Source organism: Chiloscyllium plagiosum, unplaced genomic scaffold, assembly GCF_037043375.1.
Source record: "Chiloscyllium plagiosum isolate Xiang-an unplaced genomic scaffold, Cpla_swu_hap1 HiC_scaffold_5, whole genome shotgun sequence".
Taxonomy (NCBI): domain Eukaryota; kingdom Metazoa; phylum Chordata; class Chondrichthyes; order Orectolobiformes; family Hemiscylliidae; genus Chiloscyllium; species Chiloscyllium plagiosum.
Window position 1 is genome coordinate 80,831,506 of NW_028270143.1, and position 23,456 is coordinate 80,854,961.

At 38.7% G+C, this 23,456-nt stretch overlaps 1 protein-coding gene across 1 annotated transcript in view; it reads right to left on the reverse strand.

The window, feature by feature from the left end:
* The window catches only part of cubn (cubilin (intrinsic factor-cobalamin receptor)), a 303,136-nt gene that overhangs the window by 20,489 nt on the left and 259,191 nt on the right, over positions 1-23,456 (reverse strand). The window contains exons 46-47 of the mRNA XM_043690378.2: positions 2,348-2,553; positions 943-1,105 (exon numbers count right to left, since the gene is read on the reverse strand). Coding sequence (XP_043546313.2) covers positions 943-1,105; positions 2,348-2,553 — 369 coding nt within the window. The remainder of the gene's footprint in view (positions 1-942; positions 1,106-2,347; positions 2,554-23,456) is intronic.

Consider the following 23,456-nt stretch of genomic DNA (forward strand, 5'->3'; position numbering starts at 1 on the left):
TACTTTGTATAGGTGTTCCCCTTCCTCTTTTTGCAGTTCTGGTGTACTGCAGTGTGTTGTGGCCCTTTTGAATAGTGTTTTGATGCAACTTCGTTTGTGTCTATTGGGGTGGTTGCTTTCATAGTTCAGGACTTGGTCTGTGTGTGTGGCTTTCCTGTGTACCTTAGTGGTGAATTCTCCATTTGGTGTTCTCTGTACCCTCACGTCTAGGAGCACTGAGGATGTCACCTAGACAGGGGACGAAACGTTTGCAACAAAAACTTCCAGCTCGGCAAACAGAACCCACAGCATTTCCACTTAATGCGCCATCATTTTCTAGCCTCTAACTGAGGTTTCCACTTAATAAAAATATCGTGCCAAGGGTCCTTGATCAATCAAAGATGAATCAAACTTTATAAATCTCATTTTTAAAGTATTCCATTGGGAGATTCATGGGCACATGCACCGGATGCTTTGGTCCTTAATTAAACAGACCAAAAAGAGTCTAGGTTCAATGTGTTGCCTTTGCTCAGTCAGCCATGGCAAAGGTAAGGATACAGTCCTTGTCAGGCATGAAAGAGAAATTCAATGAGTTTCAGAGTGCGTTAGTGACAATGTCAGATTTTGCTACTATCTTACTCTCAATGGCTGATTGACTAATACTTTTAATGCACTGGATAGTTTTTTTAACACTTTAATCTGTGAGGGGGATTGTTTTTCTTTTCTTGCTATGATACGTAACATTATAGTATACACATAAGCAATGTGCTGAAATGAATTTCCATACTGTCAATAAAGTGACATTGAATTGATTAGAATTGAATTTAGGTAAGCATTCCATTTTTGCTGTTAACATTTTTAACACATAATTCCTAAATGCTATATTCTAGCTAATATAAGTATTAAGCCCTTCCTTAAAACATTCAGCCATTTCTTCAATTGTTTATAAATGTTTTGACTTACGATCATTGGCTACATATGTTGCTTTGAAGCCAGCTAACTCAACCGAGGAACCAGAGATGAAGCTCACAGTAAGGAAGTTACTGGATGAGACAAAGGATGGTGGCAGTTCTGAGCCACAGTAAGTGCCTACTAATGGGCTGTTGATATCCTCTCCATCATAAATCTAAAAAAAACAAAATCACAAGCTTACGATTATTATTCACAATCTTATTTTTCAGAAAATTTGTTTTTCCCTCATTGTGTAATTAAATATTTGTTACTTACCAGCCGTTTATCATTAACTAAGGATTTAAGCCAACATAAAAATAATCTTGTAAAGACTTGTTATTGTCAATACCTAATGTAGTGCTTTGTTGCAGATTAATTGCTATTTCTCCTGCATTTGAACAAACCATTCATTCCAAAATTACTCCCTGAGCTCAATCAGTAACTGCAACTTTACAATCATATTATAAATGATTTTCTGGCACCCTGTCAAATGTAAATGTTCTCTGTGTGAGTTTTTATCCAAAGTTGACTGTCCTTTGCTATGTAATGGGCAAGTTCACAGTTCACTCGTTTTAACCGCTGCTTTATGGTCTCTAACTTAGTGATAATTTATGACCAGTCATGACAGCTGAAAATCTGTCTTTTGTTTCTTTTCCTTTTAAAGAAAGGTATGGCAAAGTCCAGGGAATTTGAAAGGCTGAGAGGGAGGGAAATGGTGAAATTTGAGGTTTTAGTACAATGGCAAACAGTGACCAAGGCATGAGGCATTTGGGCACCGACATTTTTGGATGTGTGTTACTCAAATAAATTTAGGGAACAGACAGGAGCTTGTCTTTTTTATGAGAGCAAAGCTATGTAATTGCACAGTTGTGAATTTGGGCAAACCCATTTTGAGCACACTGTAAATAGTTGAGGAGATTTGGACAAAGTGATGTTTCAGCAGAAGTCCGACATAAAACCAGCTTACTGAAAATGCCTTGGAAAAGAAAGGGCACAACATGGTACTTACACTGTAGTTACAATGAAATATTCCAGAAATTCTAGGATTTCAGTGGCGTCTGAGTTAACTTTCTCTTTACTCTTTATTAGATCAATCTGATTTATTTTGTCATTCCTAATATTATTTCTTGTAAACATTGGTTGCTGGAAGACCTGTAATTGTAAAATGCAGTACCAGCTGAGGACTGCAAAGTCTTTAATCTAAAACAGTCTCAGCAAGAATTTTATTGTTGGATAATGTCCTTAAGTGTTTCATCATGAGCTAAATACAGAATACATAAACTCTTAATTACAGTTACTTTCACACCAAGATGAGGTGGAGCTCCATGGTAATATCTCATTAAACCTGGAACTGTTTTTGATTTAAACTGAAATAGAAATTGATCACTTACTCTTAATCAACTTATAAAATACTTACACTAACATAATCAGATTTGCAAGTTCCTTCTGATGGGTCCTCCAGTAGAAAGGCTGTGAAAGTCATGTTGATGATCTTATTTAAAGGTACAAATATGTGCCACACGCAGTATAAGTTATTTTCATATTTGCCATCGAAGTTAATATCTGGTGAACTGAAGTTGCCCGTAATGCTGCTTAAGTATCCACCACATCCTTGGTTTAACCCTAGAGAGGAACATCAAGATTTATTAATTATTGCTCTTATTTCATTTTAGAGATAACTTTTAGTTTTGGGAAGATTAAAGTTGCATAGATAAGGTAATTACAATGCTGGGTTCTAGACATTGCCAGAACATCTCAAGAAATGCAATATCTTTCAATACTCTCATCACCAATAAATTCTGTGCTTGTGCACTTCCCTCCATTTCTTCTGATGAAGAAGCAGTGCTCCAAAAGCTTGTGATTTCAAATAAACCTGTTGCACTATAATCTGGTGTTGTGTGACTTCTGAGTTTGTCAACCCAATCCAACACCAGCACCTCCACATCATCTTAAAAATGGCAGATCAAAAGGTGACCCATATTTGTTTAATAAAATCAGAATAAAAGAGAGAGAGCTATAAAATAGTTGAACTATAAAGTTGAATTAACTTAGCTAAAGAGCAAGAAACATGATGTCAGCAATCCTTCAATAAGGATGGCTCAAACAAATACTTCATTCTGAGAGGTAGAGCTAAATTAATTTACAAGCATTCAGTACGTGCTGAAAAGAATTCATCAAAGAAAAAAGTGCAAATTAGGGATAATAAATCTAAACGTTTCTGTAAAGGTATCCCAGAGCAGGCTATACCATCATGGAGACTGGTGGAGCTTAGAGGATGCTCTGGTTTTATACTGTCTGGATGTCTTAATAAGAGAGTTAGTTATAGTTTGAAACTCACATGGTTTGAAGCTCACTGAGACAGGACAACTAAAGTAAATTACCGTTAGATATATCTACTCTGTAAGCAGAGTAAAAACAATTAACTTCATCACCCGTAGCACGGAATGTTGGTAAAGCTAATTGCAGTTTGAACTTTGTGAGGGAATGGAAGCTGGATGATTGTCTAGTTTGAAGTGGGAAAAATGTAGTGGTCCTCAATATACTGCTTTTACAGAGAAAGCATCAACCAGATTGACTTGGAAGTCCCAGAAAAATACCCAGAACATTAGACAAAAGAATCCGCATTCAAAAGCTCGTAAATAGAAGTTTTACTTCTGACAACATCTGGAACTAAAGAGAATTCTCCAGAAAACTGTACCATAACATAGCTATTGCTGGGCCCTACATATGTAGCTAACTTCAAGATTGATGTGCGTTATAAGACAATTCTTGAGATAAGTAAAAAGTAAAACATTGCATAAAATATATAATTATAAACTACATTTTTTGTGAAGATTTGTAGTTCAGGTCGCTGAGCTGGAAGGTTCATTTTCAGATGTTTCATCAGCATGTTAGGTAACATCATCAGTCAGTCTCCGTTGAAGAGCAGGTGTACTGCCTCACTCTCTAGTTATGAGTCTTGGTCTGTTGTGGTGAGTGATATCACTTTCAGTTCTTTTTCTGAGCAGATGGTAAATGGGGTACAAATCAATGTATTTCAATAAACATCGCCCTGGCCAAAGAAACACTGGCCGCACGACTCGACGAACCAAGGACACAAACATCAGACAGCACCAACGTCTTCAGCAAGGACAGCATCCTCAAGCTAGTAGATTTGTGCCTCACAACCCATTTGACCTTCAATGATACGACCTACAAACAAATCAACGGGACCCCATGGGATCACCAAAATCAGGATTCTTGGCAGAAGCAGTTATGCAGAGATTGGAACAAACAATTCTCCCCATGATCCAGCCCAAGGTTTGGGTCCACTATGTGGATGACACCATTGGCATCATGAAACGCAACAAATTAGAAGAAACCCACAAACTCATAAATAACATTCTTACTAGTATAATGTTCACCAAAGAGGAAGAGAACAATGACAGACTCCTCTTCCTAAACATCACAGTAGAACAAAAAGCCAGTGGAGAGCTGCAGACCAGCGTCTACAGGAAAGCAACACACACAGACAAGATACTCAACTACAGGAGCAGTCATCCCGATATCCACAAATGGAGCTACATCAGGACATTAGTTAAATGAGCTACAACACACTGAAGCACCCAGGAATTACGAGATGCTGAAGAAAAACACCTATACAATGTATTCAAGAACAACGGGTACCGAATAAGCACAGTCTGCCAATTCTTACACAACAAACCTGAACAACACTGTAGGGAAACTAATATAAAAAAAAGACACAATATGCCCAGAGACTCTAGCCACACTACCATACATTAAAGACATCTCAGAGATGACGACCAGACTACTCTGGCCCCTAGGCATCATGGTAGCCCACAAACCTACCAATACATTGAACCAGCTCTTGATGAATCTAAAGGTATCAACAACCAGTAGAATGAGAATATACAAAATACCCTGCAAGGACTGCAACAAACATTACATTGGACAGACAGACAGGAAACTAACCACCAGGATACACTAGCACAACTAGCCACCAAAAGACATGACCAACTATCACTAGTAACCTTACGCACAGACAATGAGGGACACTAGTTCAACTGGGACAATTCATCCATCCTGGGACAGGCTAAACAAAGACAGGTACACGAATTCCTAGAGACCTGGCATTCAAACCAGGACTCCATCAACAAACACATTGATTTGCACCCCATATACCAACCTCTCAGAAAAAAAAACGGAAGTGATATCACTTACCACAATAGACCAAGACACATTAAGAGAAAGCAGGACAGAACACCAGTGCTTCAACTGAGGGCCACTGATGATGTTACCTAGGTGAGGAAATGTCTGAGAACAAATCTTCCAGCTCAGCGAGCAAACTTACAACATAAATATAAACTATATAATTGTTAATAATGTTTGTCTTATTTGATTCTACTGTACAAAGTGATATTTGCTTTGACTGGAGTTATAATCATTGTTAGGTTAGTTTAAAGGAGGAATTCAGCTTTCCTTTTAAATGAAAATAGATCCTGCCTGGTTCATTAGACAACATTATCACTTAAAAGTCAGATAAACAATTATCTAGGAAATACTTCCCTTGAATCTATAATTGATTATTTCACACATAAGACCTGTGAGAAATGTTATAGCTCAACAAATAAAAGGGATAGTCATCACATAAACACAAAATTTGCTGAGTGACAGGAAACAGGTGTGAATGGTTAATAGATGTTGCCCGCATTGGGGGAAGGTTTGCATTGGAGCTTCAGTTTGGACTTTTATTTTTCCAATACATATTAAAGACCCAAACCTTAGTATACAGAGCACAAGTTCCAAATATCTCAATAATACAAAACTTGGAAGCTTTGTGAATGTTAGGAGGATAGCATAGAACTTCAAAAGGAAATGGACAGGTTGGTAGAATGGGTGGATTGGTTACAGAGGGACTTGGTGTAGAAATACCTAAATCATTGAAAGTTCTAAGACGTGTTGAAGGCAGTGATTAAAGCATATAGTATCTTAATCTTTATTAATCAGGGCATAGTGTACAAATGCAAGAGGTTATGTTAAACTTGTGGAAAATTGTTTCATCCTCAACAGGATTAATGAGTCCATTCTGAGCATTCCAATTTAGGAAAGAGATACCATACATAGTGATTACTGGTGCCTACAGCATTAGAGAAAGCACAAAATATGATTAGTGAGACTGGCTTCAGTTACTTGGACAGATTACAGAAGCTTATGTCATTTTCTATGTACAAGAGAAAATTGAGAGGAGATTTGATAGAAGTGTTTGTGAGGGGCTTGGACAGAGTAGAAAGCAAGAAATTGATCACTTTTGGTGAAAGAATGGACACTGATACAATGTAATTGGAAGAAGAAGCAATAGTAACGTGAGGAAAATCTGACAGAATCACAGAAGTGTTACAGTGCAGAAGAATGCCAGTCAGCTCATCATGTCGATACCAGCCAGCTCTTTAAATGAGCATCATTTAATGCTACCAATTTCCTGTTTTCCTCCCGATTCCTGAGATGTTATTTCTCTCCAAATAAACACACACTGCTTCTTGAATGCTTCACTTGAATCTGCCTCAACTACACACAGTAGCACATTCCATAGCCTAACTACTCTCTGAGTGAAAAATGTTCTTATCACTTTACATTTGCTACTTTGGCAGATTAATTTTAATCAATGTTCTCTCATTCTTGTTCCTTTCCCAAGTGGGAACAATTTCTCTCCATCTACTCTCCCTGGCCAACTCATGACTTTGGAAACTTCTATCAGGTCTCCTCTCTAGCTTCTTTTCTGCAAGGAGAATAGGCTCAACTTATTCAATCCATCCTCATAGATGAAATTTCCCAACCCTTGAACCATTTGTGCAAATCACTTCTGCACTCTCTCAAAAGCATTCACATCATTCCTATAATGTGGCTTCCAGTGCTGAAAACAATATTCCAGTTCAGATCTAGCAAATGTCTTATACTGTGTCAAATCACTTTCTTAGCCAATTATTCGATGACCGAATAAAGCTGAGGTTAATGTATGCCTTATCAATTGCTCTCTCAATCTGTCCTGCCACCTTCAGTGTATATATGCATCTCGCTCTGTCTAGTCCTGCAATTCCTTTAGAATTGTAACCACCATTTTATGTTAGATTTTAGTATCTTCCGACCAAAATGCATCATAGAGTCATAGAGATGTACAGCATGGAAGCAGACCCTTCAGTCCAACCCATCCATGCCGACCAGATATCCCAACCCAATCTAGTCCCATTTGCCTGCACCCGGCCCATATCCCTCCAAACCCTTCCTATTCATATACCAATACAAATGCCTCTTAAATGTTGCAATTGTACCAGCCTCCACCACATCCTCTGGCAGCTCATTCTGTAACATACCACCCTCTGCATGAAAAAGTTGCCCCTTAGGTCTCTTTTATATCTTTCCCCTCTCACCCTAAACCTATGCCCTCTAGTTCTGGACTCCCCAACCCCAGGGAAAAGACTTTGTCTATTTATCCTATCCATGCCCCTCATAATTTTGTAAACCTCTCTAAGGTCACCCCTCAGCCTCCGACGCTCCAGGAAAACAGCCCCAGCCTGTTCAACCTCTCCCTGTAGCTCAAATCCTCCAACCCTGGCAACATCCTTGTAGATCTTTTCTGAATCCTTTCAAGTTTCACAACATCTTTCCAATAGGAAGGAGACCAGAATTGCACGCAATATTCCAACAGTGGCCTAACAAATGTCCTGTACAGCCGCAACATGACCTCCCAACTCCTGTACTCAATACTCTGACCAATAAAGGAAAGCATACCAAACGTCTTCTTCACTATCCTATCTACCTGTGACTCCACTTTCAAGGAGCTATGAACCTGCACTCCAAGGTCTCTTTGTTCAGCAACACTCCCTAGGACCTTACCATTAAGTTTATAAGTCCTGCTAAGATTTGCTTTCCCAAAATGTAGCACCTCGCATTTATCTGAATTAAACTCCATCTGCCACTTCTCAGCCCATTAGCCCATCTGGTTTTCACAGTTCTCTGCACTGAAACTTATCTGCCCCCTTCACCTAATTCTCAATGGCTCTTTGGAGTTTCAACTGTCCTCACATTTTAACACTTTCACAAATTTTGTGCCATCTGCAAACTTTAAAATTAATCCACAACACACCAAGAATCTGGAACATTTATGTATAAAAATAAATATCTCGCAGGAAAAGCAAGGGTCCCAATACTGACCCTTGGAGAACACCATTGACTACTACTCTCTACTTCCCAGCAGTCAGCCAAGTTTGTATCCATCCCTATCATTTTCCGCTCAACTGTGTTGTGTGGCACTATATTAAACACTTTCTAGAAGTTCACACACATCAAGAGCATTCAATCATTGAGGCTTTCTGTTGCCTCTTCAAAATACTCCAGCAAATTAAACAGGATTTCCTGTTCAGAAAGCCATGCTGACTCTTCCTAATTGGCCCAGCTTTTTCACGCAGTGAGTTGTTAAGATCTGGAATGCACTGCCTGAAGGTATTGTGTGGGTAGTTCAGCTGAGGCATTCAACAAGGAAATTATTATCCCAAAACAAGGAGTGGTCAGGGTCATAGAGAAAAGGAGGAACAAAAGCACTCAGAAAAAAATAACATTTTGCAATATAAATTTTGCTGAATGTCTTTTTTTAAGGACTGAATTCTGTGTTTCTGGGGGCTGAAAATTAGACTTGTATCTATTTTTATGATATTTTTATCTCTTTGCTGGTTCTAAACATTTGCATTGTGCTCCATCTCTGGGGTGTGGGGTGGGGTGGGGAGGGGATGTTTGACAGGATGCTTGGTTTCCACAAAATTCCTGCTGGATTAATTAAAAATCCATTAAGACCAATTACAAATAAACTTGCACTAAACAGTCAAGTTATCCAGGGCTATGCAGGGGCTGTAAAATGCATATTCAAGTTAATAAGGTCATAAAATAAACAAAGCAATATACTTCTGGAGGATTTTATCTGAATAAATTTATTTCTCAGGAAATAGAATAAAAAAGCAGAGACTGGTTAGACTCTATTTGTTTACTTGCAGCAGAGGAGACTGAGGGGGTATCTGACTGAAGGAGACAAAATTATGAAAGGTATAGGCAGAGTCGATCCTATCAATTTTTTTCCCATGGCAGACGTGTCTAAGACCGAAGAGCACAAGTTTAAGGCTAGGAATAAGTGGTTAAGAGGAGATCTGAACAATTTTTTTTAATGCAGAGGGTACTGCTTTAAAGAGTGGTGGAGGCAGATATTCACACAACATTTGAGAAGTTAAAAATCACACAATACCAGATTGTAGTCCAATAGGTTTATTTTGAAGCACTAGCTTTCAGAGCACTGCTCCTTCATCAGGTGGTTGTGCAGCAGGACCATAAGACACAGAATTTATAGCTAAATGATTACAGTGTCATGCAACTGAAATGATATATTGAACAAATCTAGATTGCTGTTAAGTCTCAGATGAAAGACTTAACAGCAATCTTGGGGGGTTTGTTCAATATATCATTTCAGTTGCATGACACTATAATCTTTTGCGATAAATTTTGTGTCTTATGATCCTGCTCCACAGCTACCTTATGAAGGAGCAGTGCTTCCAAATAAACCTGGTTGACTAAAACCTGGTGTTGTGTGATTTTTAACATTGTCCACCCCAGTCCAACACCGGCTCCTCCACATAATAACATTTAAGAAGCATCTGGATGAACACTTAAAATGCATCATGTAACTTGTTATCTGTGGACACCAATGGGGTCACCATTGGACTAGACATTTTTTTAATTCCAGGACTTTAATGAATTCAGATTTTACCATCTGCTGTTGTGGAATTCAAACCCTCACCCCGGAAAAGTAGCCTGGGGTTCTGGGTTGCTACTCTAGCGACATCACCACTATGCCCCCACCCCTCCATGTTCTACTCTGTAACTTGGGTTTGTACAAGCTGTCCATATGGGGACTGACATCAATGGACTCAATGATCAGGATTTTGCTGCTCTCTCTGATTCATTATTCTAACCTGGGTTTGGGCTTATTTGTGTTGGCTGGCAGGATTCACTGAATGGATGTGCTGAAGTGCCAAGAGGCAAATGTTGACAGAGCTGCATTGAGTTGCTACTTCAGCATCAGCAGAGCCAATATAAGCCCCAGATGCCATGAGGCCACATGCCAGTTTACCTCCGAGCATGATTAAATAGATACAGTCTTGAACCTTCCATAATAATATCTTGGCTCAGCCATATCTTGGAGCTCCTGCCACCAACCACAGATACATAATTGTCAATCTTACTAATGTCTCCTTCCTTATTTGCTTAATCAAAGACCCCTCTGTGGACTCCACATGCCACCACTTGCAAGTTCCCCTTTGAGTCACACACCATCCTGATTTAGAACTATATAACCATTCCTTCAAATGTCATTGGATCTCAAATCCTGAAACTCCCTTATTAACAGCACTCTGGTATCCTGACATCCCAAGGACTGCAATGGTTCAAGAAGTCAGTTCATTATAACCTTCTCCAGTTCAACTATTGATGGCCATTAAATGCTGCCCTAGCCAGGAATATCTACAGTCCTTGAATAAATGAAAACAAAATAAACAAAGTTTTCCCATAATGTTCACTATGTGCTGCATAGTCAGTTCACTAATTAAGGCAATGAACATGATGGAAGAAAGCATCACATTGGTGTATTAAGGGTTCTTCTGAGAACCACTGTTGGAAAAATATGTAAGAACTTTTATGTTGTATCCAATCATGCAATAGTCCAATTAAGCAGTCCAAAATAAGACCATAAGATGATAAGAGATAGGACCAGTAGTAGGCTGTACAGACCCTCAAGCTGATCCGTCATTCAATAGGATAATGGGTGATTCAACTTTTCTGATGTTCACTTTCCTGCCCTTTCCCTGTAACCCTTGATTCCCCTATGGATCAAGAGTCTATCTATCTCAGCCTTAGATATACAAAAGACTCTGCCCCCAATAGGTGCCTGTGGCAAGGAGATGCAAAGACTCATGTCCCTCCGAGAGAAGGAATACCTCTTCATCTCAATCGTAAATTGGATTCCACTGCCTCCCCCCACCCCCATAATTCTGATATCGTGCCCTCTGGTCCTAGATACTCCCATCAGGGGAAACAATTTCACAGCATTTATCCTGTTAAACCTAAGGATCCTACATGTTTCAATGAAATCACATCTCATTCTTCTAAACTCCAGTGCATACAGTCCAACACATTTAGCCTTTGCTCGTAAGACAATCTTTCCATATTAGGGATCATCCTAGTGAACCAAATCTGAACTGTCTCCTGAAATAATACCACAGAGGCAAAATATCCTCTCACCAATCACCCTTTATTTACACTTGGAAAGTCCTTGACACTGGCACAGCCTCATTAGAGTCAGCACTCAGAGTGTTAGAATCTCTGACATGCTCTTTTTTTCTTATCTTTTTTCTTTTGAAGAGACTGAAAGGATAGTGTGGATAAAATGTAAAGCAATGCAAAAACTTTTAAGATGTAGTAATTGAAATAACTCCACAGAGACTGGTATCCCACATGCCTCTTTTTTTTTTATTTTATTAAACAAATTACAAAAACAGTTTACAACAAACAGTCATGCCTCTTTTTTATCTGTAAGCCAGGGCTCCCTGATTGGTCCAGATTAACAGGCTCAATCAGGGAACTATTCTATCAGGGAACATATTCTATGACATCCAGCTGGCTGACCTCGTTATAACCACTACATCTCTAATGAAATGAATTTTTTGCTTAAATAAGGAGCCAAATCTGCTCAGTACTCCAGATGTGGTCCACCAGCAGCTTGTATCGTTGCATCAATGGCACTAGATGCTCAGAATGACCAAATGTTTCCTTCCACCATATTAACATTTTTAGCAAATAACTCATCCATTTTTCCAAGCTCAGTACATAGAATACACATCCAGTCTCAAGTCATTTTAAAGTCTCAATAAAACCATGGAGTGCAAATACTCGTAATCTGAGTTTTAGTTGATCAATTCCCATCTGTATCACTACCGGTATCTTTCCTATGCAATTATTCCATGAGGTTTCCATTATTTTCCAGTTAACATAGGTTTTTGTACAGCAGCTTCTCAGCTAACGGATGTGCAATAAGACAATAATTCTAAATTGCATATTCTGTCTTCTTGTTACACACAGAATAAAGAATAAATGTGACTGGACTTATAAAATGCAATGCTGTTTAGCCATAAATGAGATAAAATGAAGAAGTAATTCTACAAACTTACACTGTGTTTGATCCTCAAGTGAATTAATAGCCATTGTCTTTGGGGAAACACATGCAATTGCCAACTATTTTTGTGTGATATAATTCATTCCAAAGTGATAATTTCATGGGTAAAGCTGAATCATAAATCTCTTATAACGTGTCTTCATTATCATCGCTTGTTATGAAATGTTTATTATACAGGAAATGTAACTTCTATTTCAACATAGACAGTAGTTCATAAAATTCAATATCAAGTAGCCTGAGAATTATTTCATATCATGGCAACATATCCATTAAATGGGCATTAAGTAATGTCAGATAATGTTTCTATAAAGACTTAAATGGCTCTTAATTGAAACGTGATGAAATTGAAAACCCCTATTTTGAATTGCATTCTACTGGTGACTGGTACAGAGTATATTCTTGGATTTTCTATACAAGTTCTACATGACTCTGTATTCATAATGAAGAAGCACTAAAACATACTCCTAACATCCTAGTAAGCAGTTCCACACTGACCGTGCAAAATCGTAATAAATTCCACTAAGAGTTAAAGATAAGGTTTTCATTAGCACTATAGTTACTGACAAAAATAATTAGTTCATGATGCTAAAACAACATTGGTAACTTAGATTTACATAGTACCTTTCCAATAGTAAAGTCTTCCAAAAGACTTCACAAAACAAAACTTGACAATGAACCATGAAAGGAGAAATTAAACTTAATCAAAAGGTAGGTTTGAAGGAATGTCTTAAAAGACGAGGTGGTACTCCAAGTATCAGTGCATAGGCTGTGGATATTCACAAACTATATCTATGATTTGGACACGGGGATCAAATGTACCATTTCCAAGTCTGCAGATAATATAAAGCCTGGTGGAAATATGAGTTGTGAGGAGGAAAGAAAATCATTTCAAGAGGATTTGGACATGCTGAGTTCTCAAAATGAAAGTTGACAGATGGAGTGCAACGTGAGAAATGAGAGGCTACAGTAGGACAAATTGGGAGTCAATGTTGATCTGCGTATCAATGTAATCAATTAATGCAAATCAATCTGAGAATTTGGCACAGAGATGAAGGGTGAAAATGACTCGGTGTCAATCAATTCAGGGACTGAACTTGCTTGAGTTACTGACGGGTGTTCACCGATGGGTGAAGCTCACAGTCAAAGAACTCTCCTTGAGACCCCTGCACCTCGGTAAAGCAAGAAAGACATGCTCTTATTTTGAGTGCAGCAAACCATTTAAAATAAGGAACAAGGAGAAAGGACAAAGAAACTTGAATGTGCCTTGAAAAATAGGAATTTAAAAGAATTTGACTGTTCAACTATCAATGTTGACACTGTTGTAATCTCCATTGCAGCAACTGCAAAACATGACAAACCCGTCCTTTGCAGCCAGGGAAGTGATACTTTAAAAAATTAACCTTGTTACAACCATCCAACTGGGTGTGTGAACAAAGAAGTAGAGCCTGTTCATCCATCTTCCCCCAGATTAGTGGCATCCTGTCTGTAACTGTAATGTTATGGGACACCTCAGCCAGGATCTGGTCATAACAATAGTCAAGTATAGAAGGAGCAGATATATTGATGTATGTTTCAGCAGCAGATGAGCTATGGTAGGGGTGGAGATGGGCAGAGGCAGAAGCAGACAGTCTTGGTGAAGGAAATGATTTGGAATATGAAACAAAAACAAGAATTGCTGGAGAAACTCAGCAGGTTGAGCAGCATCTGTGGTGGGAACAGGGCCTGAAGAAAGGGTAACTGCACCTGCTTTCTTTCCATAAATGCTGCCAGACCTATTGAGTATTTCCAGCTGTTTTTGCTTTTGTTTCTGCAGTTCTTTGTTTCATTTATGGAATCAGAGGCTCATCTTGGGGTTAACTGGATTGCAAAGTTGTGAACAATCTGGTTCAACCTCAGACAGTAACTAGTAGGAGGGCTGAAGTCAGTGATTGGTGAATGGATTTTGTAGTAGAGACCACTAACACCAGCTTTAATTTTTGTGATACTTGGTTCTGGTCATACGGACTAAACATCAGATATACAGCATGCCAAATCAGAGAAATCAATGAAAGAATCCACAGAGGTGGTGGTAAGGTAAAGTTGGGTATTGTCAGCATAGATATGGGACCTGATGCAATTTTGGATGTGGAACGGCATTGAGACAAGAATGTTCGGGAGACTGCAAAGTAACCGTACAGGCGTGGGAAGGGAAGTCATTACTGGACATTTTCTGGCTATGACTGGATAGATTGGAATGGAATCAGGCAAAGACAGCTCCACCCAGCTGGATAAATGAGTACAGACCTTTGATGGAAACGTTGGTACAGTGATTCTAATTAAAAACGTTTATCCAAATTAAGATCTGCAAGCACAAGTAACACCAAATATTTTTTTCTCTTTGGAACAAATAACTCTTTTCAAATCTTGGGTCAGTACAGAAGAGTTCTGGGGAAAGTAGTGTAAGTATAACAATCTAGCACAAGTATCTCTACAATGCCACCAAGTTATTGAAAAATCCAATTAAGTAATTATAGATTTTAAAAGATTGTGTTATTAATCAAACACTGCAAGCAGAAAACACAGAAACAAGTGAGTGGAAATTATGCGTTCCATGACAATTTGTTAAAAAGAGACTTTTTATGATCTTCAAATATACAATTGCATTTTTAACTTTCATGTGGGAATGCAAAAGGCCAGCCCATCCAGACTCAGGAGGAAGCAGATTAACACAGTAAATGTCACTTGGCACTGGATGACTAAGGATGTTGTCAAGTATCCAGTAATCCTGCTCCTCCCAGATCCAAACAAACTGAAAACCAATAAAACTAAATTTTCTGGACTTCTTTCGGTCCTGAATTATAACCCTGCCAGATTTAATGATGATGGCTGCTCTGGTTCTCCAGTTGGGCTTTAGATTAAATTAGCAGATTGCAACCTGTTATTACACCGTTACATTAATCTAGCACACCCAAATCTGCTGTGTTACTGAAAAACCCAGCAATGTAATTATAAATTTCAAAAGGTTTTAATGTTATGTAAAGAAATATGTTGAACCCTGATCTGCAAATGTAAAGGAAACCCTGCAGACCTACCATGACTGTTTCCATTTGTAATTGAAAACTATAATTGGCCAGATCAATACAGGAAAAGTGTAGGTTAAGTACTCAGCTCTATTTTAAAAACACATCCCAATTAAGGGAGGATAATACAGTCCAAATTGGCATTCAAAACTGTTTTACAAGTATTTTCTAAAACATAACAAAGTTTCTTCAGTGTATGGCACAGAACATCAACTAGCCATATTTCGAGATTCTAAAATATTGGAAGAAAGGGATGACCTCGAGTGAGATATTAAGACATACACATTGATGTCTTGTAGAACATCCTCTCTGAAAAAAAACTAAGTAACAAAAGATCAGAAGAGTGATGAAGCTCTGGACTATGTTGAATATTGACAAAAGTTCTCTGAGAATTGAACAAAAATTGTTAGACCAGTGACTTTACTGCCTTGTAGCCCCTTTCAATGCTGCAGATATCACACCCTGTTTTGATTTGGCTTTTGGTCTTTGCAGCTAGTCTGCTGGCTGGCCAGAACTTGAAGCCCTCTGAGTTGACCTCCTGCTTCAGGAGAATGTCTACATTTCTTTAGGTAGATGGCAAACCTGGACGCAGTCTATTCATTAGCTGCCTTGGATAGTGGCCTGACTCTGTACAGCTAGCAAATGCCAGAGCAGATGGGAATCTCTTTCAAATTTGATGGCAGAAAGTTTTCAGACAGAATGATTCCACCCAAGTGTCTGATATTTTCACATCGGACAGAGAATCATGAGTGCTGATTAAATTAAATTTCCTATTAATTAGAAGCAACTAGTTAAAAACAAATACGCACAACCAACTCCTAAAAATAATCTTTAAAACTCAAAAATGTTTGAAGAACATGGAACAATTTTAAGGAAAGGAAAATCACAAGGCATACCCACAAATTTATCCCTCATGTTACTCAATAATTATGACTTTGCTGAGATCTCAAGAGATCTCAAAGGCTTGGAATGGAAGACATAAGACTGTTTTTTCTCAACTTTTGTTCATTGATGTGGTACCTGGGAAGCATAGTGAATGCCAGCTTTAAGCTGAACACAGTCAGCATCATATTCAGAAGAAACAAAGACAGCTTTGAGACTCTTCAACACAATGAAGTGTTCATACAAAATGAACTGTGGCATATAAAATACATTTTAAAATATTCAGAAGAGTTGGAATGCACAAAATGGTTTGGTTTTGTTGTGATGAAGCCATGACCTGAACCAAATTCAAAAAAAGAAGGAACAACTGCAGAGAAGGGTATTTCCAGCGTGGCACTGAACACTTTAGCAGAGGAATCAGTTTCTCAATGGATACATTGCTTTGCTGAAGCCTATCATTACAGCTTAGATTAAGAAGTTGATTAAAAATAAATAAGCCATTGTATGATGCTAGACTTGCAATCATCTAAAATATTGTTATGATGTCAATTTTGCAAGTTGTTCTTTGCGGTACTATAACAAAGAATAACCTTGTACAGCTTTTGACATATCATGCTACACCAGAAGGGTAGTGGAATTAGATTAGATTCTCTCAGTGTGGAAACAGGCCCTTCGGCCCAACAAGTCCACACTGACCCTCCGAAGAGAGACCCACCCAGACCCATTTCCCTCTGAATGATGCACCTAACACTATGGACAATTTAGCATGACCAATTCACCTGACCTGCACATCTTTGGACTGTGGGAGAAAACCTACGCAGACACGGGGACAATGTGCAAACTCCATACAGACAGTGGCCCAAGGCTGGAATCAAACCTGGGACCCTGGTGCTGGGAGGCAGCAGTGCTAACCACTGAGCCACCGTGCCACCCTTGTAAGAAGACATTTTATCACTTGTTGTTACTTTGCTGCCATGACAAATGTGAGTTTATTGACATCCAGAGTTCAGAGAAGAATCACAGAATATTTACATGACAGAAAGAGGCTGTTCAGACCTTCATCTCTGTACTGGCTCTCCAAAAGAGCACTTTACTTCCTGCCTTTTCTCTGTAACCATGCACATTGTCAGTTTTTAAATAACAGTCTGATTGCCTTATTGAATATCTCAATTAAACCTTCCTCCATTATGCTCTCTGGCAATCTTGGGAAGGTGATGGTCTGGTGGTATTATTGCTAAGACTATTAATCGAGAGACCCAGGTAATGTCATGAAGGTGATAAGATTAGGATTCACATCCCACTATGGCACATAGTGGAATGTGAATTTATGAAAAATCTGGAATTAAGGTTATAATGATGATCATAAAACTGTTGTTGATTGTCTGGAAAAATCCATCTGATTCACTAATGTCCTTTAAGAAAGGAAATTGCTGACCTACCTGGTCTGACCTATATGTAACTCCACAGCCACAGCAATGTGGTTGATTCTTAACTGCTCTCTGGGAAAATTAGGGACGGCCAATAAATACAGGCCAAACCAGTAATGCCCATGTCTGCGAAGGAATAAAAAAGCTGCATTCCAGATCCTAACACTCATTGTATGGTATTACTTTTCCTCATATTAATTTTGATTCTTCTATGAATTATTTTGAATCAGACTTTTTAAAAAATGAGCAGGAATACTTTCTCCCAATCTATGCTGTCGTGACCTTTTCTGAACTCTTGAATTGTGAATACTTTATCACACCCCCCACAGCCTTTTAGAAAAATTCAAGATCACTTAATACTTGTTATTACAATTATTTAAAACATGTATTTGAACTTTCTTTAGCTAAGCTGTTGCATCACTCGTTCAGCATTACTATTCAACAGCCAATTAATTTAGCATATTAATAAATGTATTCATCAATTAATGATCAATGTTAATCAATCATTCCTCCTAATTAATTTGATTAAAAATACTCCTACAGCCAATAACTTTCATTATTATTAGAAATTTTTACAATGACTTATAAAATGTTACAATTACCAATTACAAGAGTTTTAAATCTAAACAGTTAACAATTTTAGATATATATAACCAACTCATGGCATTGTTATGGGTTGTACGAAAAAAATAATTTGCGGTTGTGTTGGTTCCAATATGATATAGCTGGTGATGAAAAGTTGACCAGATTTATCCTCTGTGATTGACTCAGCAATCTGATACTCAACCCACACAGGCCTGCAATATTCCAGGTCACTCCTGATGATTAACCAACCTATCTGATTCATTAATAAAATCTGAAAGGGTAGATCTCTCACAAGATTCAGCCAAATCTAGGTAAGCTAGCCCTACTGAGTATGGTGGTCCTGCCTGATTTTGCAGTGTGAATTTTTCCAGTTGGTAAATTTTGAGCAAGACTCTCGTGGAGACTTAAGGCATCAGATAATCTGACAAACTGCACTTGACCTCTGTGGAACTGGGTAATTAACAGAACATGAAGACCAAATTAGCCATTAATTATCAAAATCACTTTGTGGTTTTTATATTTTAAAAAATGTATTCATTCATGGGAAGTGGGTGTTGCTGGCTATGCCAGCATTTATTACCCATCCCTAATTGCGCTTGAGAAGCTGGTGGTGAGCTGCTTTCTTAAACATCTGTAGTGCTCAGTGTTTAAGTACATTCATTGCACTGTTAGGAAGGGAACTTCAGGATTTTGACCCAATGACAATGAAGGAGCAGTGATATAATTCCAAGTCAGGATAATATCTCAGAAGGTCACTTGCAGGTGGTGCTGTTGTTTCCATGCATCTGCTGCCCTTGCCCTTCTAGGCGATTGAGGACCCAGATATGGGATTTGTGACTGAAGGAGTTTTGGTGAGTTGCTGCAGTCCATCTTGCAGATAGACGTGAATGGTGCTGAATTTTATACACTGACAAACATCCACCCTTCTGATCTTATGATGGAGGGAAACCCATAGATGACGTAGCTGAAGCTGGTTAGGTTTAAAACACTACCCTGAGGAATTGTTTCAGTGATATCCTGGAAATTGTAAATACAGATGTTTCTGCTTTAACGCGCATTTTGTTATGTGAATTTGCTATAACATGATTAATGAATTCGGGACACTGTTTCTGAAACGCAAACTTTTAAAGCATATATTGGTTATAATGCAATTCCAGCCCCATTTGTTTAAATAGCACTGCTATTTTCTTATAATATGGTGTTGCAAGAGAACAGACCTACTGCATTATTGCAGAACCAACTGTTTTACATTTGTACTCCTATGCATTCAAACTCTCTTGCCTTCAGTACATTTTTTCTAAGCTAACATCTTTTTGGGTCCTCCAATTCTGACCATCTTTATGCTTCCAGAATGTAGATTAGCAAGGGGTCTGAGCTCCCATCCACAAATACTTGATATAAGTTCTTCTTTTGAAACTGCTTTTGATTCTGATATTTTCTCCAAAGACAAAATATCACTTTGTTAACACAGGTTGATCTAGATGCAGTTTTGGCTTCATAAAATATGCAGATTACAGTTAACCCAAACCCTGAGAAAAGCTTTTCACTGATTCCTTTTCTCACTTCAGATAAAAAAGCCTGACTTCAGATGAAATTCTGATGGAATGGTGACAGCCAAATCAATCTTTTCCCTTTATGGATTTCTGTTGCATTTTACGTTCTATTGGTATTTTCTTCTCTGAAATTATCTGCCATTATCTGTCTTTACCTGTCATCTGCCAGGGCGGCACGCTGGTGCAGTGGTTAGCACTGCTGCCTCAGCCCCAGGGACCCGGGTTCGATTCCAACTTTGGATGACAGTTTGTGTGAAGCTTGCACATTCTCTCTGTGTCTGTATGGGTTTCCTCCGGGTGCTCCAGTTTCCTCCCACAGTCCAAAGATTTGTAGGTTAGGTGGACAGGCATGATAAATTTCCCATAGTGTTCAAGATGTGTAGATTAGGTGCATTAGTTGGGTGAAATGTAGAGCAATAGGATGGGGAATGAGGCTGGGTGGGATAATCTTCAGAGGGATGGTATGGACATTTTGGGCCAGAATGGCCTGTTACCGCACTGTAGGGAATCTATGGTTAAGTAGGGGGATAATAAATCAAATTCAGATTACTCACACATTTCTAAATGCACAAATTGGTTTACTTCCTGCAAAACAAAGTGGTGTTACGGAAATGAACATTAAACCTAGAGGAACTTAGAACAGTACAACACAGGAACAGGTCTTTTCACCCACCGCATCTGTGCCAAACATGATGCCATTCTAAACAGATCCGATCTGCCTGCATATGGTTTCTATCCCAATCTTCACTTCATGTTCATGTATCTGTCTATATGTCTCTTAAATGCTGCTAACATACCTGCTTCTACCAGTTTCTTTGGCAGTGTGTTCCAGGTACTTAGTGCCCTATGTGTAAAAAAAAACTTGCCTCTCAGATCATCTTTAAACTTTCCCCCTCTCTTCTTAAACCTATGACCCCTGGTATTTGACATTTCCACCCTGGGAAGAAGACTCCGACCATCCACTGTATTCCATGCCTCTCAGTATTAACACTACTATCAGGTCACCCCCTCAGCCTCCAACACTCTGGTGAAAACAATCCAAGTTTGTCCAACCTCTCCTTACAGCGAATATGCCCCAATCCAGGCAACTGGTAAACTTCTCCAAAGCCTCCAAATCCTTCCTATAATGTGGCAACCAGAACTGCACACACTACTCCAAATGTGGCTTAACTACATCTGTAAAATCATGTGCCAACGTATATACTCAATGCCCCAAACAATGAAAGCAAGCATTCAGTATGCCTTCTTTACCACTTTGTCCACTTGTATTGCCAATTTCAGGGAGCTGTGGACTTACACCCCAAGATCTGACTGTACCAATGCTCTTAAGTGTCCTGCCCTTTACTGTATACTTTCCTTTTGCATCCGATCTCACAAAATGTATCACCTTATACTTTTTCCAGATTAAACTGTCTGCCGTTGTCTCTGCCCAACTGATAAGCAACTGAAGTCTTCCATTTATACATGAATAGGAATCACACTATCATGTAAAAGAAGACCACTACGTACCAAAGCTCTGAAGTAATTCACTGCATATTTTTAAATTAAATTAAAAATAATAAACTGGTTTTGCCTTTGGAAAGTAGAACCATTGTCACCAACCAGAAATTTAAATTGATAGTGTCATATTTGGATCAAAATTATAAAACCAAAATTATAAACCACTTATATGAAAGCTGGATCTGTTTAACAAGTGTAGACTTATCCACCCTTTCAGTTTTTTTTTAAAAAGCTTAAGGCAGCAATCTCTCACATTTTGTTAGTGTTTTTGCAAATATGGATGAGGCTAACAGTTTGTGCTGGTTACGAGGGAACTTTGTAATAATGTAATTGCGAATGTTAGTTAACTGGCTGGCAGACCAGTTTGCATTGCACTCAAATTTCCTGGCTGAACTGTCAGGTAACAGTATATTTTTGCATAAGAAATGCAAAAGCTGTATTGGGCGTTTAGGTATCCAAATAAAAATATACTTAGACAATCAGTGTACTTCTTCCCTTTTTGCCCCATTCCCAATTTCAATTGAAGATTAAAGGTCAAGAAAGTAATCTAATTAAGTAGGTTACTCATTAAGAAAAGAACCCCATGGTGTTGGAAGCAGTATAGAATAGATCATAGAATCCCTACAATGTGGAAATAGGCTATTTGGCCCATTGAGTCCACACTGATTCTCTGAAAAGCATCCCACCCGGTCCCATCCAAACCCTGGAACCCTGCATTTCCCATGGCTAATCCACCTAGCCTGTACACTATGGGCAATTTAGCATGACCAATCCACCTAACTTGCACACCTTTGGACAGTGGGAGGAAACCAGAGCACCCAGAGGAAACCCACGCAGACACAAGGAGAATGTGCAAGTGCCACACAGACGGTTGTCTGAGGGTGGAATTGAACCAGGATCCCAGGCACTGTGAGGCAGCAGTGCTAAACACTGAACCACCATACCACTCTACATGAGCCGCCATGCCACTCTACATTAGCATGAATAGAGGATTGTTTAACTAATAGAAGAAAGAGAGTTGGGATAAGGGGGGCATTTGTGCCTTCTGGAGTGCCACAGAGATCAGTGCTGGGGCCACAATTTATATCAATGACTTGTATATACAATATATATCAATGACTTTGGCGAGAGAAGCCAATGTACAATAGGCAGGTTTGCAGATGACAGAAAAATAGGTGGAAAGACAGGTGGTGAGATTGCCACAAAGAGTCTATATAGACAGGTTAAACAAGTAGGTAAAATCTTGGTATACAGAAAATAATGTGGGAAAATATGTGGTTGTGTACTTTGACAGGAAGACTTAAGGATCTGAGTATTAATTAAATGGAGAAAGACTGCAGGAAGCTACAAAGTAGTGGCATTTGGAAGTCCTTGTGCAAATCACAAAAGGCTAGCATACAAGTCCAGCAGGTAATAGGAAAGACAAGTGGATGTTGGCCTTTATTTCAAGAGGAATGGAGTATTAAATTTGAAGTTCCAGCTAAAACTACAAAAAAAATGATAGACCAGAGCTTAAATGTTGTGGACAGTTCTGCTCCCCTTATTTAAGGGAAAATGTTCTGACATTAGAGGTACTTCAGAGAAGGTACACTGGCTTGAACACTAGCATGAGGGACTGTGTTTTGTGGTGAGATTGAGTAGGTAAGCCCTGTATTCGTTGGAATTTAGAGGAATGAGAGGCAACCTTATCGAAGCATACAAGATTCTTAGGGAGCTTGACAGAGTAAATATGGAAGCTTGTTTCCCCCTGTGGGAGTGTCCAGGACCAAAGAATAAAAGCTCAGGAAAAGGATTCACCAATTTAAGATGGAAATAAAGAGGAATTTCTTCTCTCAGAGAGTAGTGAATCTGTGCATTTCTTTACCACAGAGGAACATTGAGGCTGGGATATTGAGTATATTCAAGACTGAGATAGAAGATTTTTAATCAGTAAGGAAATCATGGATCATAGAAAAAAAGTAAAGAAACTGGAGTTATGGATTATCAGACCAGCCATGATCTAATTGAATGATGGAGCAGATTCCATGGGCTGAATGGCCTACTTCTTCATCTATACCTAATAGACAGATACAGATTGGTGGAGAACCTCAGTCAGTCTGGCAGCATCTGTGGGGAGATGAATGTTGTTAATATTCCAAGTCATATTGGATTTTTTTCTTAGTTTCAGTCGTTTTTTTGTTTTTCTTAAAGTGAATCTATGTTCTGAGAAGTGATTCTTTAGAGGTATTGTTCCTTTCTTCCACCAATGGGAAGT